Below are 17,927 nucleotides of genomic sequence, written 5' to 3'. Positions count from 1 at the left end.
TTCACAGCATTAAGTCTGCATTCCTGAAATAAATCCCATGTGGCCTGGACATTTTGTCCTCTTCACTGAATTCCGTTTTGTTAATTCTCCGTCTGGTATGTTCATGTCTGTTTTACTGAGGGAAGCTAGGCAGTGATGTTCCGTTTCCAATATTCTCATTAGGTTTGCATCTTAGGGTTATACAAGCCGACGGATCAAAATCTGCTTTCCTGAGGACCTGTAGTCCCATAATTTAGGTCTCTCCCCGGGATTAGTTGGCAGAATCTTACTTTAAAAGGTATTGTTTTGGTCTCTGTCGCAACCAGTCATTTCTGTCTTTGTGGTCCAAAAGCAGCCATCTAAAGTGCATAGACCATTGAGAGCAGCTGTGTTTCAATAAAACTTTATTTATAATAACAAGCCAGGGGCCAGATTTGGCCCAGAGGATACAGCTTGCAGACTCTTGTCTGAGACTGCCCATAGAATCTCAGACTGTCCAGGGAACCTGGACGCAGTGTTTGTATCCTGAGTATTTATTACTTCCTTGTCCTTTGAACATGTCTGTAGTCCTCCCTTGTCTATACATGTATTTCCCATCCTTGGTTCTCTTGTACCAGAGACATCATTTTGTCATATTTGCATACACCTAAAAGTATTTTGTTAATGATTACTAACATTTTTCCTTAAATTGAAGCAGTTAACTTTTCACTAAATTTTCAAGTACATCTACTGTTGTGTTTGCATAATGCACAATTTAAAAAAAATAATTGTTAGATTTTAAAATATCTACACCCCCGCCCCCCGTGCTTTGTAAAATTGTTTTGGGTACCATCAGAGATACGGGCACTGTCCAGGAATCTGAGGTGCCCAGATTAAGCAGTTGTCAGGATTTTCAGCTCTACGAAATGTCTCTCGCTGGACCTGTTGAGTCGTGGCACTGCCCTAGTGCTAGGGTTGGAAGGAGACACACGAGAGGAGGAACTCTTTTTTCTCCCCACCTAGGGAATTAAACAGGTGTCTTGACACAGGGGCTGCTAAACGTGAGGTTGCTGGTGTTCACAGGGGAGCAGGGGAGGGGTGCAGACAGAAGGAGGCATTTGAACTAGAACTCTTCAGGGGAAAAAGGAAGCAGAGCATTTCAAGCAAAAGCATCAAGGGCCTGCGTTAATGTCACAGCTCAGCAAAAGCCGACACCGTTGGGGGTGAAGATGCATCTTGGCAAGAAGTGCAAAGGATACAGGATGGGAGGAAGGGGAAGGAAGGAAGTACAGGGACTCTGGGTCACGGGCAGCAGGTGAAGGCCAGGGTGTCCGACGGGAAGCCCGTTGGCTAGGTTTTGAAAATGAAATCTGAAGGCTATGCACATCAGGGGTGACTCTCTGTGAAAACTGAGACTCCACCAGAATGGTGTGAATGCTAAGTCGCTTCAGTGGACCCTTTGGACTGACTCTTTGTGACCCCATGGACTGTAAGCCCACCAGGCTTCCTTTTCCATAGGAGTCTCCAGGCAGGATTACTGGAGAGTGCTGCCGTGTCCACCTCTACGATCTTCCCGACCCAGGGATCCAACCCGCGTCTCCTGCCTTGGGGGCAAACTCTTTACCATCTCAGGCAGAATGGTGGCCGGGACTAATGAGTCACTGGGAGAAGTGCTGATACTATGTTAGGTAAGAAAGAACAGGGGTGTAAAATTCTAGGACCACAAGAATTAAACGTGTAAAAAATCAATTTACAGAGGTAAGAGGGACTGGAGGAAATTACCCCCGGGTAAGAACAGCACTTGCGTCAAGCATCTAGTGATATGACTGTTCCCTCTCTCTTCCAAACTGCTTTCTCTGTTTCTCCTACCCCTAAGTCATGTGTGTGTGTATGTTTTTATTATTGTAATTTTTATGGTGTCATCCATCGTAAATCTCCGTGTTGGCAGTCATGGTTGAATTTCCCAATTAACAAAATAGCGAGTCCAAACTTTATGAGGGTTCAAGGGCTGTTGGGGTGATGGGGCCAAAAGGGGCTGGCTCCAAACCTTGCTTCTCTGCGTGGCGGCTGGAAGCCAGGGCTGGGGTCTGGGGGAGCGCGCCCTGACGCCCCTCGTGGGCGAGCTGCCTCCCCTCACAGCTTGGCAGCCCCGGGAGGAAATAGCACCCTGCATTTATAACCTGACTAATGCCTTCTCCTCCTGGAGCCCTCCCAGGTTTGGGGGATATTAAACATCTTGGCAGGCCCGCACTCAGCCGCCACCCCTGGGGTCCAGGCCAGATGTTAGAAGCAAAACCCTATTTTTAACGAGGTCCTCCTGCTATTTCTTTTGGGCGCCTTCCAAGCAGTTCCATTTTATACCAAATTCCACGTTACGGCAGGTCAGTGGGAGTAGGTCTGCAGCCCTGAGAACAGCCTGCCTATGCTCAAGTTTTTCCCCAGCAAGATAGTAGAGAATTAGGACAGAAAGTGGGGGCTGGGTCTCGGGGTGGGGGAGTTGGTTTAGATTCAATGTAAAGTCGACGTGCATGTGCGCAGTGATTGCAGAGTCAAAAACAACTCTCAGCGAATATTTGTGCTGTTGACCATGAATGAAACTAGGGTTAGCGGTTTTGTGTGGCTTCCCGGGCAGAAAGGTAATCCTCTGGCGAGACAAATGCATCACGTCCGAAAAGAAGAAGTGAACTGATGATAAATTAGCCCCCAAAGATGAGGGGATGGTATCTTCTTCTCCTGCCTTGCCTGTTTACAGCATGTGTGTGTGTGTGTGTGTGTGTGTGTGTTTTCCTCTCGTTGATTTACTGGACCCAGCTGCCACTTAACTGGGTTTCCCCTGGTGGCTCAGACGGTAAAGCGTCTGCCTGTAATGTGGGAGACCTGGGTTCGATCCCTGGGTTGGAAAGATTCCCTGGAGAAGGAAATGTCAACCCACTCCAGTACGCTTGCCTGGAAAATTCCATGAATGGAGGAGCCTGGTAGGCTACAGTCCATGGGGTCACAAAGAGCTGGGACACGACTGAGCAACTTCAGTGGTTCAGCACTTAACTGGGCTCAGTGGTCAAGAATCCACCTGCCACCATAGGAGTCTTGGATTCGATCCCTGGGTTGGGAAGATCCCCTGGAGAAAAAAATGGCAACCCACTCCAGTATCTCTGTCTGGGAGATCCCATGGACAGAGGAGCCTGGTGGGTAACAGTCCACCGGGTCACAGGGAGCCAGACACAGCTTAGTGACCAAAGAACAGCAGCACCCACTTCACTGCTCTCAGCCTCTCTTCCTTGTTTATTTGTTACCTGTACTCTCGCCAACGCCCCCACACCTGAATCTCCTGGTCCCCCACACCAAGAGGGAGGCGGGCCGTGTTGCAGGCCGCTGCGGTTCTGTGGCAGAAAACTGACCCAGGAAGAACGGACGGAGGAGAATGGACAGAGAGTGCTGACTGCTCTGTGCCCAGGGATGCTCCAGAAACGAGGAAGCACCGCATCTACCCTAACAGCCCACACTTTTGTTTCCAAAGATGATCCCATTGTTAGGTGCCATTCCCGATTGTTTGTTGTTCATTCGCTCAGTCGTGTCCGACTCTCTGCGACCCCATGGACTGCAGCACGCCAGGCTTCCCTGTCCTTCACCAACTCCCGGAGCTTGCTCAAACTCATGTCCATTGAGGCAGTGATGCCATCCAACCATCTCATCCTCTGTCTTCCCCTTCTCCTCCCACCTTCAATCTTCCCCAGCATCAGGGTCGTTTCCAGTGAGTTTGCTCTTTGCATCAGGTGGCCAAAGGATTGGCGCTTCAGCTTCAGCATCAGTGCTTCCAGTGAATATTCAGAACTGATCTCCTTTAGGATGGACTGGTTGGATCTCCTTGCAGTCCAAGGGACTCTCAAGAGTCTTCTCCAGCGACACAGTTCGAAAGCATCAGTTGTTTGGTGCTCAGTCTTTTTTTATTTCCAGCTCTCACATCCATACACGACTGTTGGAAAAATCACAGCTTTTGACTATTGAGACCTCTGTCGGCCAAGTACCATCTCTGGTTTTTCATACGCTGTCTAGTTTTGTCATGGCTTTTCTTCCAAGGAGCAAGCATCTTTTCATTTCATGGCTGCAGTCACCATCTGCAGTGATTTTTGAACTGGGCTTCCATCCGCATAGCCAGTTGGCATGGATGAGCGTGCCGACCAGTGGCTGCTTGGCCTTCATTGATTGTAGGATTGGACTGATGGCCAGAGCCGGTGGGCTCGCTCACTCTCTCTCAGAGGTGGCTCTCGTGAAAATCATGATACAGACCTCCCAAGCACACAGACTCTAACTCTGTCGTCTGTCCAGTGGGCAACGTTCCCACCGAGCTGCTCGCTCACCCTCGTTTCCATAAAGCTGCAGTCTCAGTTCCTGTCTGTTTCTCAGCGATGTGGCCCCTGATGCAATAAGCTTTCTTGTAGCCCTGGCAGCGTGGCGTGGCCCCTTCCCACGGGAATTGCAAGTCACGGGTTCTTGGTGGCCTTAATCTCCGTGTGTTGTCACTCACTCCCCTCCATAAATCAAGATCTCGCGGGTTCAATTGGGACGATGAGGTCGTTCCTTCCTCTGTATAGAATTTTAGAATTGAAAGGGACCTTGGCGATCACCTAATTCCACCTGTTTGTTGGTCAGAGAAGGAAGCCAACAAGGGCAGGCCCAGGCTGGTGAAGTGTGTTCTCTCTGCAAAGAGAAAGTTGTCATTGTTCAGTCGCTCAGTCGTGTCCGAATCTCTGCGACCCCACAGACTGCAGCACGCCAGGCCTCCCTGTCCATCACCATCTCCCGGAGTTTGCTCAGAGTCCATTGAGTCGATGATGCCATCCAGCCACCTCATCCTCCGTCGACCCCCTTCGTAATAACAAAACTGTAGCAGACGCGTGGAATGTTGTTCAAAGACTTAGCCACTGCACAGCAACACACCCTCTGGTGAGAAGCAAAAGTATTTCCAGATGTTGCCCACGTCTTCCTCTGGCCGACAGAAGTGCCCACACTTCACAACCACGAACCACCGTTGTAGACCAAGGGAGCAGAGTCTTAAGCAGAGGTGTCCTGTGGGAAAGTGGTATATATGCTTCTCGCAAAGGCAGCTTGGTGAGGTATAGTGAGAGATGGCCAAGCTTCTTATCGCAGGAAGTGAGAGGCTTCCAAGGCCACGCTTGGGTCTGCAGACTCTTCTACTGCTTTTGAGAAGGAGAGTGAGTGCTCGGTTCCTCGTGTCAGATCAGCCAGGTTACCGTGGGTAACCTGTCTGTGGGTACACATGTGGGTCTTGGGTCCCGTCGACTAGCACCTAGAAAGCTCTAAGGCTGCCGGCTGACACTTAGGGACGCGCTCGGTGAACAGCAGCTACGGGTACAATCACCTTGTCACTCACACAGAGCAGGAGGCGCGTCTCGGAGCCTTTCCGGCTGCTGGGACAAAAGGCTGCAGACTGAGTGGCTCGTAAACACCAACAGTTTGTTTCTCACCATTACGGAGGTTAGGAATTCCCAGGTGCCGGCGGAGTCACTGCGGGCTGCTGACAGGCCAGGAAGGCGTTGTGGGAAGAAAGTCGTTTGTCGTCCTGCAGATAACAGTTGTGAACTGAGTGTTCGTCCGTGTCGATGTTTGGACACGAAGTCCATTTGTGAGGACCCTACCCTCGGGTCCTTATCATCTCCCTGACACCACCACCTTCAGTTCAGTTCAGTCACAGTCGTGTCCTACTCTTTGCAACCCCATGAACCACAGCATGCCAGGCCTCCCTGTCCATCACCAACTCCCAGAGTCCACCCAAACCCATGTCCATTGAGTCAGTGATGCCATCCAGCCATCTCATCCTCTGTCCCCCCCTTCTCCTCCTGCCCCCAATCTTTCCCAGCATCAGGGGCTTTTCAAGTGAGTCAGCTCTTCGCATCAGGTGGCTAAAGGATTAGAGCTCCAGCTTCAGCATCAGTCCTTCCAATGAATATTCAGGACTGATCTCCTTTAGGAGGGACTGGTTGGATCTCCTTGCAGTCCAAGGGACTCTCAAGAGTCTTCTCCAGCACCACAGTTCAAAAGCAGACATCACCACCTTAAGGAATGCATTTTCAGTGTATGAATGTTGGGAGACAGGCATTTAGTCCATAGCAGTAAGGGGAGAACAGATACAGGGTAGACCATGACAGTTGCTTTCATGTGGTCTGTGTCTGCGGTCCATATATATATATATATATATATATATATTTGCACATATGTCTGTGGGTACACGTATATATACATGCATATATTTGTACACGTGTATATATGGGCTTCCCAGGTGGCACAGTTGGTAAAGAATCCACCTGCCAGTGTAGGACATGTCAGAGATGCGGGTCGATCCTTGGGTCAGGATGATACCTTGGAGAAGGAAATGGGAACCCACTGCAGTATTCTTGCATGGAGAATCCCATAGACAGAGGAGCCTGCCAGGCTGCTGTCTGTGGGGTTGCAAAGAGGGACACAGCTAAGCTACTGAACACATAGACACATAAGTGTGCATATACAATATACACGTAATAGTCAAGTTGGTGCACATTTCCTATAAAGGAGCATATCCTAGATATTTTTGGCTTTGTGGCCCATCTGGAGGAGGGCATGGCAACCCCACTCCAGTATTCCTGCCTGGAGAATCCCCATGGGTAGAGGAGCCTGCCGGCCTACAGTCCGTGAAGTCGCAAAGAGTCAGACACGACTGAGCAACGCACGCTTATACTTTCACTCGCAGCCCATACTGAGTCTCTTGCGACGACCCAGCTCTGCCGTTGCACTGTGAAAGCAGCCACAGACAGCATATCCACTCGTGGGCAGTGACTACTCCCATAAAACTTGATTTATAAACACAGGCAGCGTGGGCCCTGGGCTGCATATCCCTGGTCTGGACAAGTTTCATATCGTGCCCACTGGCTTTGGATAGCTGTCAGTATTCCCAGTATTAAGTCTATGAAGTCCTTAATAAAGGCTCTGCATTTAGTGCCTCAAACAAGTGCCTTTGATGCTGCCTTTAATGTTAAGAGTCGGACACGCTCGGTCATGTGCAACTCTTTGTGCCCCATGGACTATACAGTCGACGGGATTCTCCAGGCCCGGATACTGGAGTGGGTAGCCTTTCCCCTCTCCAGGGGATCTTCCCAGCCCAGGTGCCTTTGTTTCAGCTAAAGATGGACCACTGGCCTCACAGCTGCCTGAATATTACATGTCTGCCTTTCTCCGCTGAATAGGCAGTGTTTCCAAGGGCCAGTGAGTGATTCTTTAGCAGGTTCTGCTGATGAATCAGGCCGACATTAGTTGGGAAGGATGGTTCACTGCGCAGCTCGAATGGTCTGGGAGGCCGTTTGTGAAAGATGTCTGGCTTAGTGGTTTAGCAGCAAACAAAGCATGTGCTTGGTTTTCAATCTGTTTGGGTTGCCTGGTGGGTGAGGACATCCATGCACATGCTGCTTTCCTAGCACCTATCACCCCAGATGGGAAGAACAGTGCTCTTCAAGATCTTATTTTTTTTTCAATGTATTGTTTTTAGTGAAGTATAGTAGATGTGCAATATGTGTTAGTTCCAGCTGTTTAGCAAGTGCAAAGGCAAGTCGCTCACTTTCCCAACTCTTTTCGACTCCATGGACTATGAGATTCTCCAGGCCAGTATATTGGAATGGGCGACCTTTCCCTTCTCCAGGGGATCTTCCCAACCCAGGGATCAAACCCAGGTCCTCCGGCATTGCGGGCAGCTTCTCTACCAGCTGAGCCACCAGGGAAGCCCCACAGATGTATATATTGATATTCTTGTAATTTTTTTTATTTAATTTTTTTTGATATTCTTTTTAAACTTCTGTTACTTTATAGGTTATTGCACGGTATTAACTATAGTTGTCTGTGCCATGCCGTAGGTCCTTGGTGGTTATCTGTTCTGTGTATGGTGGTGTGTCTCTGTTAATCCCAGACTGCTAATTATCCCTTCCCTCCCTTCCCCTTTAGTAACCACAAGTTTGTCTTCTAAATCTGGGTGTCTGTTTCTGTTTTGTAAATAAGTACATTAGTGCTTTTTTTTTTAAAAAAGAGACTCCATATATAAGTGATATCATTTGATTTTTGTCTTTCTCTGACTCACTTCACTTAGTATGATAATGTCTAGTTCCATCCACGTTGCTGCAAATGGCATTGTTTCATTCTTTTTCTTGGCTCAGTAATATTCCATTTTCTGTGTGTACCGTGTTGTCTTTATCTGTTCACCTGTTGATGGATATCTAGGTTGTTTGCATGTCTTGACTATTGTGAATGATGCTGCAGTGAACAGATGGGGTGCATATTTAACTCTTGATGGTCTTGTTGTGCCTTATAAAAAATGTAGTATAAATCTTCCCCTTGGTGGATTAGACAGTAAAGAATATGCCTGTAATGCAGGAGACGTGGGTTTGATCCCTGGGCTGGGAAGATCCCCCAAAGGAGGGCATGGCAACCCACTCCAGTATACTTTCCTGGAGAATCCCATGGACAGAGGGATTGCCATGGACTGGTGGGCTACAGTCCATGGAGGTCACAAAAAGTCAGACACGACTGAGTGACTGCTTCTGCTACTGCTAAGTCACTTCAGTCGTGTCCGACTCTCTGCGAAACCATAGACGGCAGCCCACCAGGCTCCCCCGTCCTTGGGATTCTTCAGGCAAGAACACTGGAGTGGGTCACCATTTCCTTCTCCGATGCATGAACGTGAAAAGTGGACTGCAGCCCACCAGGCTCCCCCGTCCTTGGGATTCTCCAGGCAGTAACACTGGAGTGGGCTGCCATTTCCTTCTCCAGTGCAGGAAAGGGAAGTCGCTCAGTCATGTCCGACTCTTAGCAACCCCGTGGACTGCAGCCCACCAGGCTCCTCCGTCCACGGGATTTTCCAGGCGAGAGTACTGGAGTGGGGTGCCATTGCCTTCTCCTGACTGAGTGACTGAAGCACATGCAAACCTTTCCCATCTTATCATGATTATACCCTTTTTTCTCTTCAGAAATACTCTTACTTCACCTGGTTATCTGCCTGCCCTACCCCCCCCCCCCCCATTACTATGTGTTACCTGAATTCTCTGACTTGCTTTTCAGTGACAGCAATCCACCCATGGTGTTTATAAATGAAGCAGACGTGTGCGTGGTGTAGACCTGAGGAGTGTGTCATTAAGGGGGGTGTGGTTCCTGTGGGTCTTTGGTTCTCTGCCGTGGTGGGGTTAGTTAGACATTTTCGGTTGTCATGACTACGGAAGGCTTGCTACTAACATCTAGTGTGTAATGAGACGTCCCTATTGGTGCCGTGGTTAGAACTCCGCACATTCACTGCCACGGCCATGGATTCGGTCCCTGGTTCGGGAACTAAGATCATGCAGGGCAGGGCACCACATGCCATGCGGGGCAGCCAAAAAAAAAAAAAAAAACAAAAAAAAAAAACCCCAAAACAAAAAACAAGCATCTAGTGTGTAGAGATCGTAGATGCTGCTAAATCTTGTAATGCCTAGGACATAGCACTCCTCACAACAAAGAACAGTTTGGTCCAAATGTGACGGTTGAGAAACCTTCCTGAGGAGTGCTTCATCGGGGACGCCTCTTACTAAGTAGTGGGCAGGTCTGCAAGCTTCAGCGACTGCCCCAGTGCACACCAGCGGCACTCACACTGAGCCGTCACCTGGATCGGTCATCCAGGTGCCACCAAGCTCTCTCTTCTGCCCCTTTTCACCACCTTCCACGCCTGCCACTGAGCCAGTCCCAAGCATTTCCCTCTCTACCCGCTGATAGTCCGTTCTTTGTTCCTCCACGTCTTGTTGGGTGGAAGAAGGGGTGCGCTGAAAGCTGAACAGGCTTAAGGCACAGAAGCTATAGGACCGGCAAACTGCAAGTGAATATGCTCAGTAGCCCTGGGGTCCGATTGGGTGGGGTGGGCGCTGATGGTGGTGGAGGCTGGGCCACCCCAAGGGTAGCATCCTTCCCAGAGATGGCAGATTTCCAAGGTGACTGTAGACTGATTTTTGCAAGCCTCCCCCCAATACATATGTTTAAACGTAACCCGGGTCCATAGAGTCAAAGCCACGGTTTTTCCTGTAGTCATGTATGGATATGAGAGTTGAACCATAAAGAAGGCTGAGCGCCGAAGAATTGATGCTTTTGAACTGTGGTGTTGGAGAAGACTCTTGAGAGTCCCTTGGACAGCAAGGAGATCCATCCAGTCCATCCTGAAGAAAGTCAACCCTGAGTATTCGCTGGAAGGACTGATGCTGAAACTCCAGCATTTTGGCCACTTGATGTGAAGAACTGACTCATTGGAAAAGACCTTGTTGCTGGGAAAGATTGAAGGCAGGAGGAGAAGCGGGCAACAGTGGATGAGATGGTGGATGGCATCACCAACTCAGTGGACATGAGTTAAGCAAACTCTGGGAAATGGTGAAGGACAGAGGAGCCTGGTGTGCAGCGGTCCGTGGGTTCGCAGAGTCAGACACAACTGAGCGACTGAACAACTATCCCCAGTTAATATTTGGAAGTTCAGTCTTTAGGAGTTGATCAGGTCCTGAGGATGGGCCTTCGTGAATGCAATTAGTGCCCTTGTAAGAGGCCCCACAGAGGTTTCTTGCTCCTGAGGTTACGGGGAAAGCGTAGTCATGTGTCTGGTCCATAAAGTGGTTCTCAGCAGACACTGAACGTGCCAGTGCCTTGATTTTGGACTTTAGCCTCCAGAACTGTGAGAAATAAATGTCTGTGGCTGACACCACGCAGGCTGTGGGATTTTCTTACAGCAGCTGGAACGGACAAAGACATACACCGGAAGTGTGACCTCTCTCTGACCGCTGCTCCGTCAGTTGCTGAGATGTTATTTGTCGGGGGCCCTGGCCATAGCCCACGCTGTGCCCTGGGGGAATGCTCTGCAGAAGATTCCAGGTGGAATTTTGTGGTGGACTGAGAGACGGGTGTCCAGCCACAAGCTGGGAGCTAGTGCGTGGCCTGTGTCAGACCCCAAGGGTGATCTCGGGACCTGATTCATAAAAAGAAGAGAAGGGTACAAGGGAGAAACTGAAGATGGTCCTGTGCATACTTAGTCATTTAGTCATGTCCGACTCTTTTCGACCCCGATGGCTCCTATGTCCATGGGATTCTCCAGGCAAGAATACTAGAGTGGGTTGCCATTCCCTTGTCCAGGGAATGTTCCCAACCCTGGGATCTAACCCAGGTCCTCCAGCATTGCAGGCAGGTTCTTTAACCGTCTGAGCCAGCAGGGAGGGAAGGTGGTCGTGGGGAGGCTTACATGAATTAGGAACTGTTCTTCAGTTAGAAGCAAGACCTGGTCAGTTGTGGGAACCGTGTCGGGGCTGGCGGGTGGTGTCTTGTTATTACCCCCAGTGGGCGTGGTCCTGCTCTGGACCTTGTGACGATACCAGGAGGGAAGCAGATGACTCTCAGTCCAGCGTTCTGTCCGATCTGCTGGTGGAGACACAGATAAGGAGATGGAAAAAGTCAGTGGGTCAGATGCTCACCCGGGAAGAATTCTACAAGACAGAAGCCACGGTGGACCAGAGTATGTAGGAAGGGAGGTTGAATGGAGGTTGGGGCGTCTCTCCGCCAGTGATACCCACTTGGTCCTCCTCTGTCTGCTGACCTTGGGTTTTTCTCGTGCACCCTTGCTGGAAACTGGATAAGAGAGCTTGGAGATTTAGACTCTGTGTGTGGTGGCAGAGATGCAGAGAATAAGGTCTTTGGTGAAGACGGGGGTGGATGTTTCTGTTGTGGTGGGAGTGGTTAGGGCAAAGGAGGGCCAGAGAGAGAACAAGTCAGAAGGAAAAACAGAAGGCTGATTTGCAAAGGGCCTTCTTTGCTCATGCCCTTCCAACAACAGGAGCGCAGGGACCCTGTGTTGGAGAGAAGGCCTCCAAGGTGCTCTCCTGCACAGTCTCATGTAGGTGGTTCTGGCTTGTAAAGAAATAACACGGGAAGTTAATAGCAGGCTCTACAGTATTACTCTGGAAATAAATATGAATCAAGTGCCTATTGCATATATTCTTAATAATCAGGCCATGAGGAGGAGGGGTGGGGGAAGAGAAAGGGACGTTTGCAGACAGGGCTCTCCTTTCATGGAGTAACATTGCCATCTTGCTGGCCGTTCCATGTATTGCAGAGGCTGGCTGTATTTGTTGACCCGGATGGAGGCTGGGGGACCTGGGGGTGGGCAGCCCATCATCCGGCTGATGAAGGGGGTGTCCTAGGAAAGTGAGGTGGGGAGGCAGTGTGCAGATTCCCCCATGAGACTCCCGCTCCCCAACCCCCCTACCCACCCCAGCACATAGGATGAGCCAGTCTTGATGGCAAGATGTTCATAAGTGATGGAGGTGGGGTGCCCGGGACCCCCCAACAGGTGATGGAGCAGAGGGGAAACTTATGCCTCAGACCATTCCCTCCCCAACCCGAAAGCCCCTGAAACCTCCTTCCTGGCCCTGCAGCCTCCTTCATTGACACAGCCTCGTTTGTTACGGCAGTCTCCTTTGAAACACGCCTCGTTTGTTCCGTGTAGTCAGCGGCCCAGTCTTTCTCCCTGCGTGTTTTCATCCAGGCAGCTCCGCGCACGCCTTATCTGTGAGCACCTCGCACCTGCCCAGTGTTGCCAGTGGGTTCGTGCAGAGGCATTTGACGAGGGTGCTGCGGGGGCTTTGCAGGGTGTGGGGGGACCCTTCAGCCCTTAGCCAAGGGCCGGGTGGGGACATGCCCAGTTCCGTAAAGCGACTCAAGGTTACCCCGCGATGGGTGCAGAACCGCCTCGTGTTTCTTCCCACGGTTGGTGGTGAGCTTCATTTGCCGCGAACGCTGGGAGGGGGCTCCTGCCAGCAGTATCAGCGCGAGCTTCTGGAAGGAGCCGTGCAGAACCCAGGCACACAGAGCCTGGGATCCGATTTCTGTAACATCTACCCCGGGGCAGACTGTCACCTCTGTTTTGCTTTTATAACTCTGAAAAGGGTTGGGTATGGGGGGAGGGGGAAACTGCCCTGGCAGTCCAGTGGTTAAGACTCCTCAGCTCCCAGTGCGGGGGTGCGGTGGGGTCACGGGTTCGATCCCTGGTCCGGGAACTAAGATCCCACTTGCGGCACTTGGTAGTCAAAAAATTTTTTTTTTAAATAGGTTGTTTCTTTGTTTAAATAATAATAATGGTGCTGGAAAGGCGCTTTCTTTTTTTTTTTTAAGCCTCTGCTTTTTTACCAGCTGTTTCACGCAGTCACACCTTGGTCTGCTATCTGTCTCTGGGACACTGCCCACAGCAGAGGCTGGGTATCCTATGACCATAACCCCACCCCCCTGCCCCGTAACTCGTTGGGTGCGTCTGACCCCCCAGGGGTGCCTGCTACAAGTCCAGGCCTCATGGAACCCCACCCTCCCTCCCCACCTCCCCTACACCCACCCCTCCCCGCCCCACCTCCGCTCCTACTCCACCTCCCATGTGCTTCTGCAGGTTTTTCCCACTCGGCGTTCACATTCGGTATCGAGAGCCATATCAGCCAGTCCAACATCAATGGGACGCTAGTGCCGCCCGCCGCCCTCATCTCCATCCTGCAGAAGGGCCTGCAGTATGTGGAGGCCGAAATCAGCATCAACGAGGTAACGTGGGCCCTCCTTCCGGGGGTTGGGGAGGCGGTGGGGAGCAGGACGTGGGCCCTGCAGCACGCCCCTACCCTGGTGAGCCTGGGCGCTCTGAGAAGACCTTAGCAAGGGAGTTTGCCACGGCCTCTCCCAGTGCATTAGGGTCCCCTCTCCCTTTGTGCTAAATCCTTTTCTCCAGCAGGGGATCCCAATGCTGTGATACCCAAGGAGCCAGCTCCCAAGGCCCCATAGATGGTTGTGGACTGGTTAGCCACAGTGGTATCACTGAGAGAGGCAATGCCTAGGCAGGTTGGTAAGAAGTCCGGAGTCCCCAAGGAGGAGGAGAAGGAGAAAGGGGTCTGGGGTTCTCAAGGTGAAGATAGGGGCCTAGAATTCTCAAGGAGGAGGAAAGGACAAACATCTTTTTTTTTTTTTTTTTTCCCTTGACATTCCTTAAGTCTTAGGCACATAAAACAGTTTTTTTTTTTTTTTTTTTAAGCCTGAACCCATGAGTACATAAACAGCTCACTTTAAACTCTGTCCTAAGGATTATATAACAACAATGTATCTCCTGCTTGAGAACAGTTTCTTCTTCCTGAAAACCTTCTGGCTAATCCTGTTATCTTACAATGTAAATTATGTGAGTGGGTCTGGTAAAGTTTTCACAGACTTGAGACATTCTTTTGATTTATTGTAATAATTAATGAGAAAGGATATAGCTCCCTTGCTTTAGTCAAGGCTATAGTTTTCCCAGTGGTCATGTATGGATGTGAGAGTTGGACTATAAAGAAACCTGAGCGCCGAAGAATGGATGCTTTTGAACTGTGGTGTTGGAGAAGACTCTTGAGAGTCCCTTGGACTACAAGGAAATCCAACCAGTCCATCCTAAAGGAGATCAGTCCTGGGTGTTCATTGGGAGGAATGATGCTAAAGCTGAAACTCCAATACTTTGGCCACCTGATGCGAAGAGCTGACTCATTGGAAAAGACTCTGATGCTGGGAAAGATTGAGGATAGAAGGAGAAGGGGACGACAGAGGATGAGATGGTTGGATGGCATCACCGACTCAATGGACACGAGTTTGAGTAAACTCCAGGAGTTGCTGATGGACAGGGAGACCTGGTGTGCTGCAGTCCATGGGGTTGCAAAGAGTCGTACACAACGGAGCAACTGAACTGAACGCTAGTGAGGGGCGCACTCTTCGTCCCCCTTCTGATATCTGTGTCAGAAGCTTTCTCTGTCCCATTTTATACTTTAATAAAACTTCTGCTACACAAAAGCTCTTGAGTGATCAAGCCTGGTCCCTGGTCCCGAAGCTAAATCTTCTTTGGAGATCAAGAATCTGACACCGTTAACCGTAAAGCGGTCATCATGATGCATGGAAAAGGATGCTGATTTATACAGTCGTCTCTCGGAATCCACAGGGGGTGCTCAGGTCACACAGTCAGCCCTTCTGTATCTGCAGATTCCGCCCGCCCTGGAGGGCAAACAGTGGTAAACGTGCTGAAACACGTCCATCCGCGTGTAGTGGACCCTGGCAGGTCAGACCCGCCTCGTTCAGGGCTCAGCCATGCCTCATGACGGGCATGGGCCAGCCTCGGGCACAGAAATCACCCTTCCTCCTGGATGTCTCTCAGCAGTTCGATGGAAGAGGGACCCTGTGAGTCATCTCACCTAGAGTCTGTGTTTTATGTGAACCTGAGCGAGGGCACTCCCAGAAGATCAAAGCGGAGAGATCTGAGTACTGTTGAGTTCAAGAGGGTTATTTCAAGCGATGGCTTTGTTAGAGCTCTCACTGCACAGCTGCTTCCGGGAGGTTGGGACCAGTCCTGGGTGTTTATTGGAATGACTGATGCTGAAGTTGGATCTCCAGTACTTTTACCACCTGATGCGAAGAGCTTACTCATTTATAAAGACACTGATGCTGGGAAAGATGGAAGGCAGGAGGAGAAGGGGACAACAGAGGATGAGATGGCTAGATGGCATCACTGACTCAGTGGACATGAGTTTGAGTGAACTCCGGGAGTTGGTGATGGACAGGGAAAGCCTAGCATGCTGCATTCTAGGGGGTCGCAAAGAGCTAGATACAACTGAGCAACTGAACTGAACTGAAGCCTTTTAAAGATAAAGGGTGAAGGGTCAAGACACCTCCCCTTCCCACCTGCTTTGCTTCCATCTGGGGACTGTCCTGAGGATCCCGGGGCCTCCTGTGACGTCCGGGTCTTCCCGGAGTCTCAGTCTGAGTCCCTCTGATTGTAACTGCACTTACCACCCTTTCTCTTTCGTCCTGCCTCCGTTTACCCACACCTCACCTCCATCCAGCACACCGCTGTGCCCCAAGTCCCCATTTTCTGTTCCAGCACGTCCAGCACAGCTGACCCCGTTCAGTGGCCATGCGCCCCCTCCCCTTTACCACCAGAAGTCCGCTCCCACGATCACCCCACCCTCGAGCCCATCTCCCTGCACCCTTCCACACTTTCCTCCGCCTGCTCTTCCCCTTTCTCATCCTTGCAGGCCTGTCTTTTCTTCGTAGCATTTACCTCCACTTTGCCTTCAGCTTTTGCAATCACAGAAGTAGCGTATCTCAGATGGGTTCCTCTGCCGTTTTCCAAAACCCCGCATCTCAGAGAACACCCGGCTGTCTGCGGATACTGTAGGCTTTCCTGCCTGACAGCAGGCAATCTCCTCTTTCCTTTTCTTACATCGGGGTGCCTGGGAACTTCTGCTGGCAATGTGACCCCATCTAAGTCTCTCTCTCTCTTTTTTTTTCCCCACAAAACATGCATGGGGATAGGAGTACAGGACCCCAGCTCTCAGATTGTGCGATGCCGTGATCAGATTTCCCTGCACACACACAGATACACACAGACACACACACGCATAATAGATATGTATACGGACACACATACCCACACAGGCACACATACCCACATACACACACACGGGCACACATACACACACATATGGGCTTCCCTTGTAAAGGCAAAGAATTTTCAGCTGGTAAAGAATCTGCCTGCAATGCAGGAGACCCAGGTTTGATTCCTGGGTCAGGAAGATCCACTGGAGAAGGGATAGGTTACCCACTCCAGTATTCTTGGGCTTCCCTGGTGGCTCAGATGGTAAAGCATCCACCTGCAATGCAGGAGACCTAGGTTTGATCGTGGGCTTGGGAAGATCCCCTTGAGAAGGGAACAGCTATCCACTCCAGCATTTTGGCCTGGAGAAGGGGTTGCAAAAGTCAGACATGACTGAGTGACTTACACACACACACACATACACACACATCCACACACACACACACTCAGTTTCCATGTCTTTCATTTCCATACCTTCTCTCCCTTGTCAATTCAAAGTCCAACATTGCCTAGAGGAGACTGCAAGGTCGTCTCATTGATCACTTAGCTTTCCGGTTGTTACGAGTGAGATGGTGCGCGCTTAGAGTTTAGGCAAGGAAGCGTTTTATTACTCTGCGCAGTTGCTACCTTTTGCAAAATCGTCATCCGTCTGCGGCATGAATATGCAAAGAAGGAAGGTGTTGTAGAAGCCGTCTGGCCAGCCGGTCAACACTGGCCACTCCATGGGCAGAATCAGGGGATGAGGGTGGCTTCTTTTGGCCATGTTCTACATTGTTTTCTGTTGTTTCCTAATTTTCAAATATTGTGTAGTATCCGGTAGTTGGCTGGGGTGCTGTTTCATTCGAGTACTGTTTAGGTGATACGTACGTCCTTCACTTCTTCCTGATTTATGAGGGAACAACGGTCTAAAACTTGTCTGAACATCTAGCAGGCACAGTGAGAGGCCCGGAGTTTCGTGTGACTCTAATAATCAGAGCACCTTCTCAGGAAAGGACTCTCTCACTCCCTCCTGTGTTTTCTAAGAGGGTAGGAGATTTTTTTTTTTCTTCATCCCCGATGGAAACTCGGAAAGTCAGAGGAAGCTGAGGAAATAGGTGTGGTAACTCAGCGGTGCCGTTGTTAGCAATATCGTGGCTGCATTTGTCTGCATCCTGAGTCCCTGGAAGTCACTTCACATGGCAGTACATGCGTTTGATAATGTCAGATGGAAAGATATGCTATGAATCAGAGCCTGATTGTGGGGTAGGGGGCAGGACTTTCCAGCTTGAGCCAGAGACGTGTCAGAGCATCCAGCAAGGGCGGGGTCTCTCACGCCACTCTCCACTCTTGAGGACCACTCCATTCCTCTCTAGGAGTAGAGTGGAGGGGGCATCCTGTGCACTTCAGGATGTTGGGTGGCATCTCTGGTCCCTCCCCACTACATGCCAGCTGCACCCCCCCGCAGTCATGACCACCAGACACGCCTCCAGATTTTCCCAGATGCCCCCCTGCCCTGAGGAGCAGGATCGCCCCCTTCCTT

The 17,927-nt window shown here is 50.5% G+C and overlaps 1 protein-coding gene across 6 annotated transcripts in view; it reads left to right on the top strand.

Moving 5' to 3' along the window:
• The window catches only part of LOC129641155 (F-box-like/WD repeat-containing protein TBL1X), a 245,089-nt gene that overhangs the window by 202,106 nt on the left and 25,056 nt on the right, over positions 1–17,927 (top strand). For all 6 annotated transcript variants that reach the window (XM_055565937.1, XM_055565938.1, XM_055565935.1 and 3 more), the window contains one exon: positions 13,427–13,572. In XM_055565937.1, coding sequence (XP_055421912.1) covers positions 13,427–13,572 — 146 coding nt within the window. The remainder of the gene's footprint in view (positions 1–13,426; positions 13,573–17,927) is intronic.

This window comes from Bubalus kerabau, unplaced genomic scaffold (assembly GCF_029407905.1).
Source record: "Bubalus kerabau isolate K-KA32 ecotype Philippines breed swamp buffalo unplaced genomic scaffold, PCC_UOA_SB_1v2 scaffold_78, whole genome shotgun sequence".
In the NCBI taxonomy this organism is placed as follows: domain Eukaryota; kingdom Metazoa; phylum Chordata; class Mammalia; order Artiodactyla; family Bovidae; genus Bubalus; species Bubalus kerabau.
Note: the sequence above shows the minus strand (reverse complement) of the source record. Positions and strands in the feature narration are given on the sequence as shown.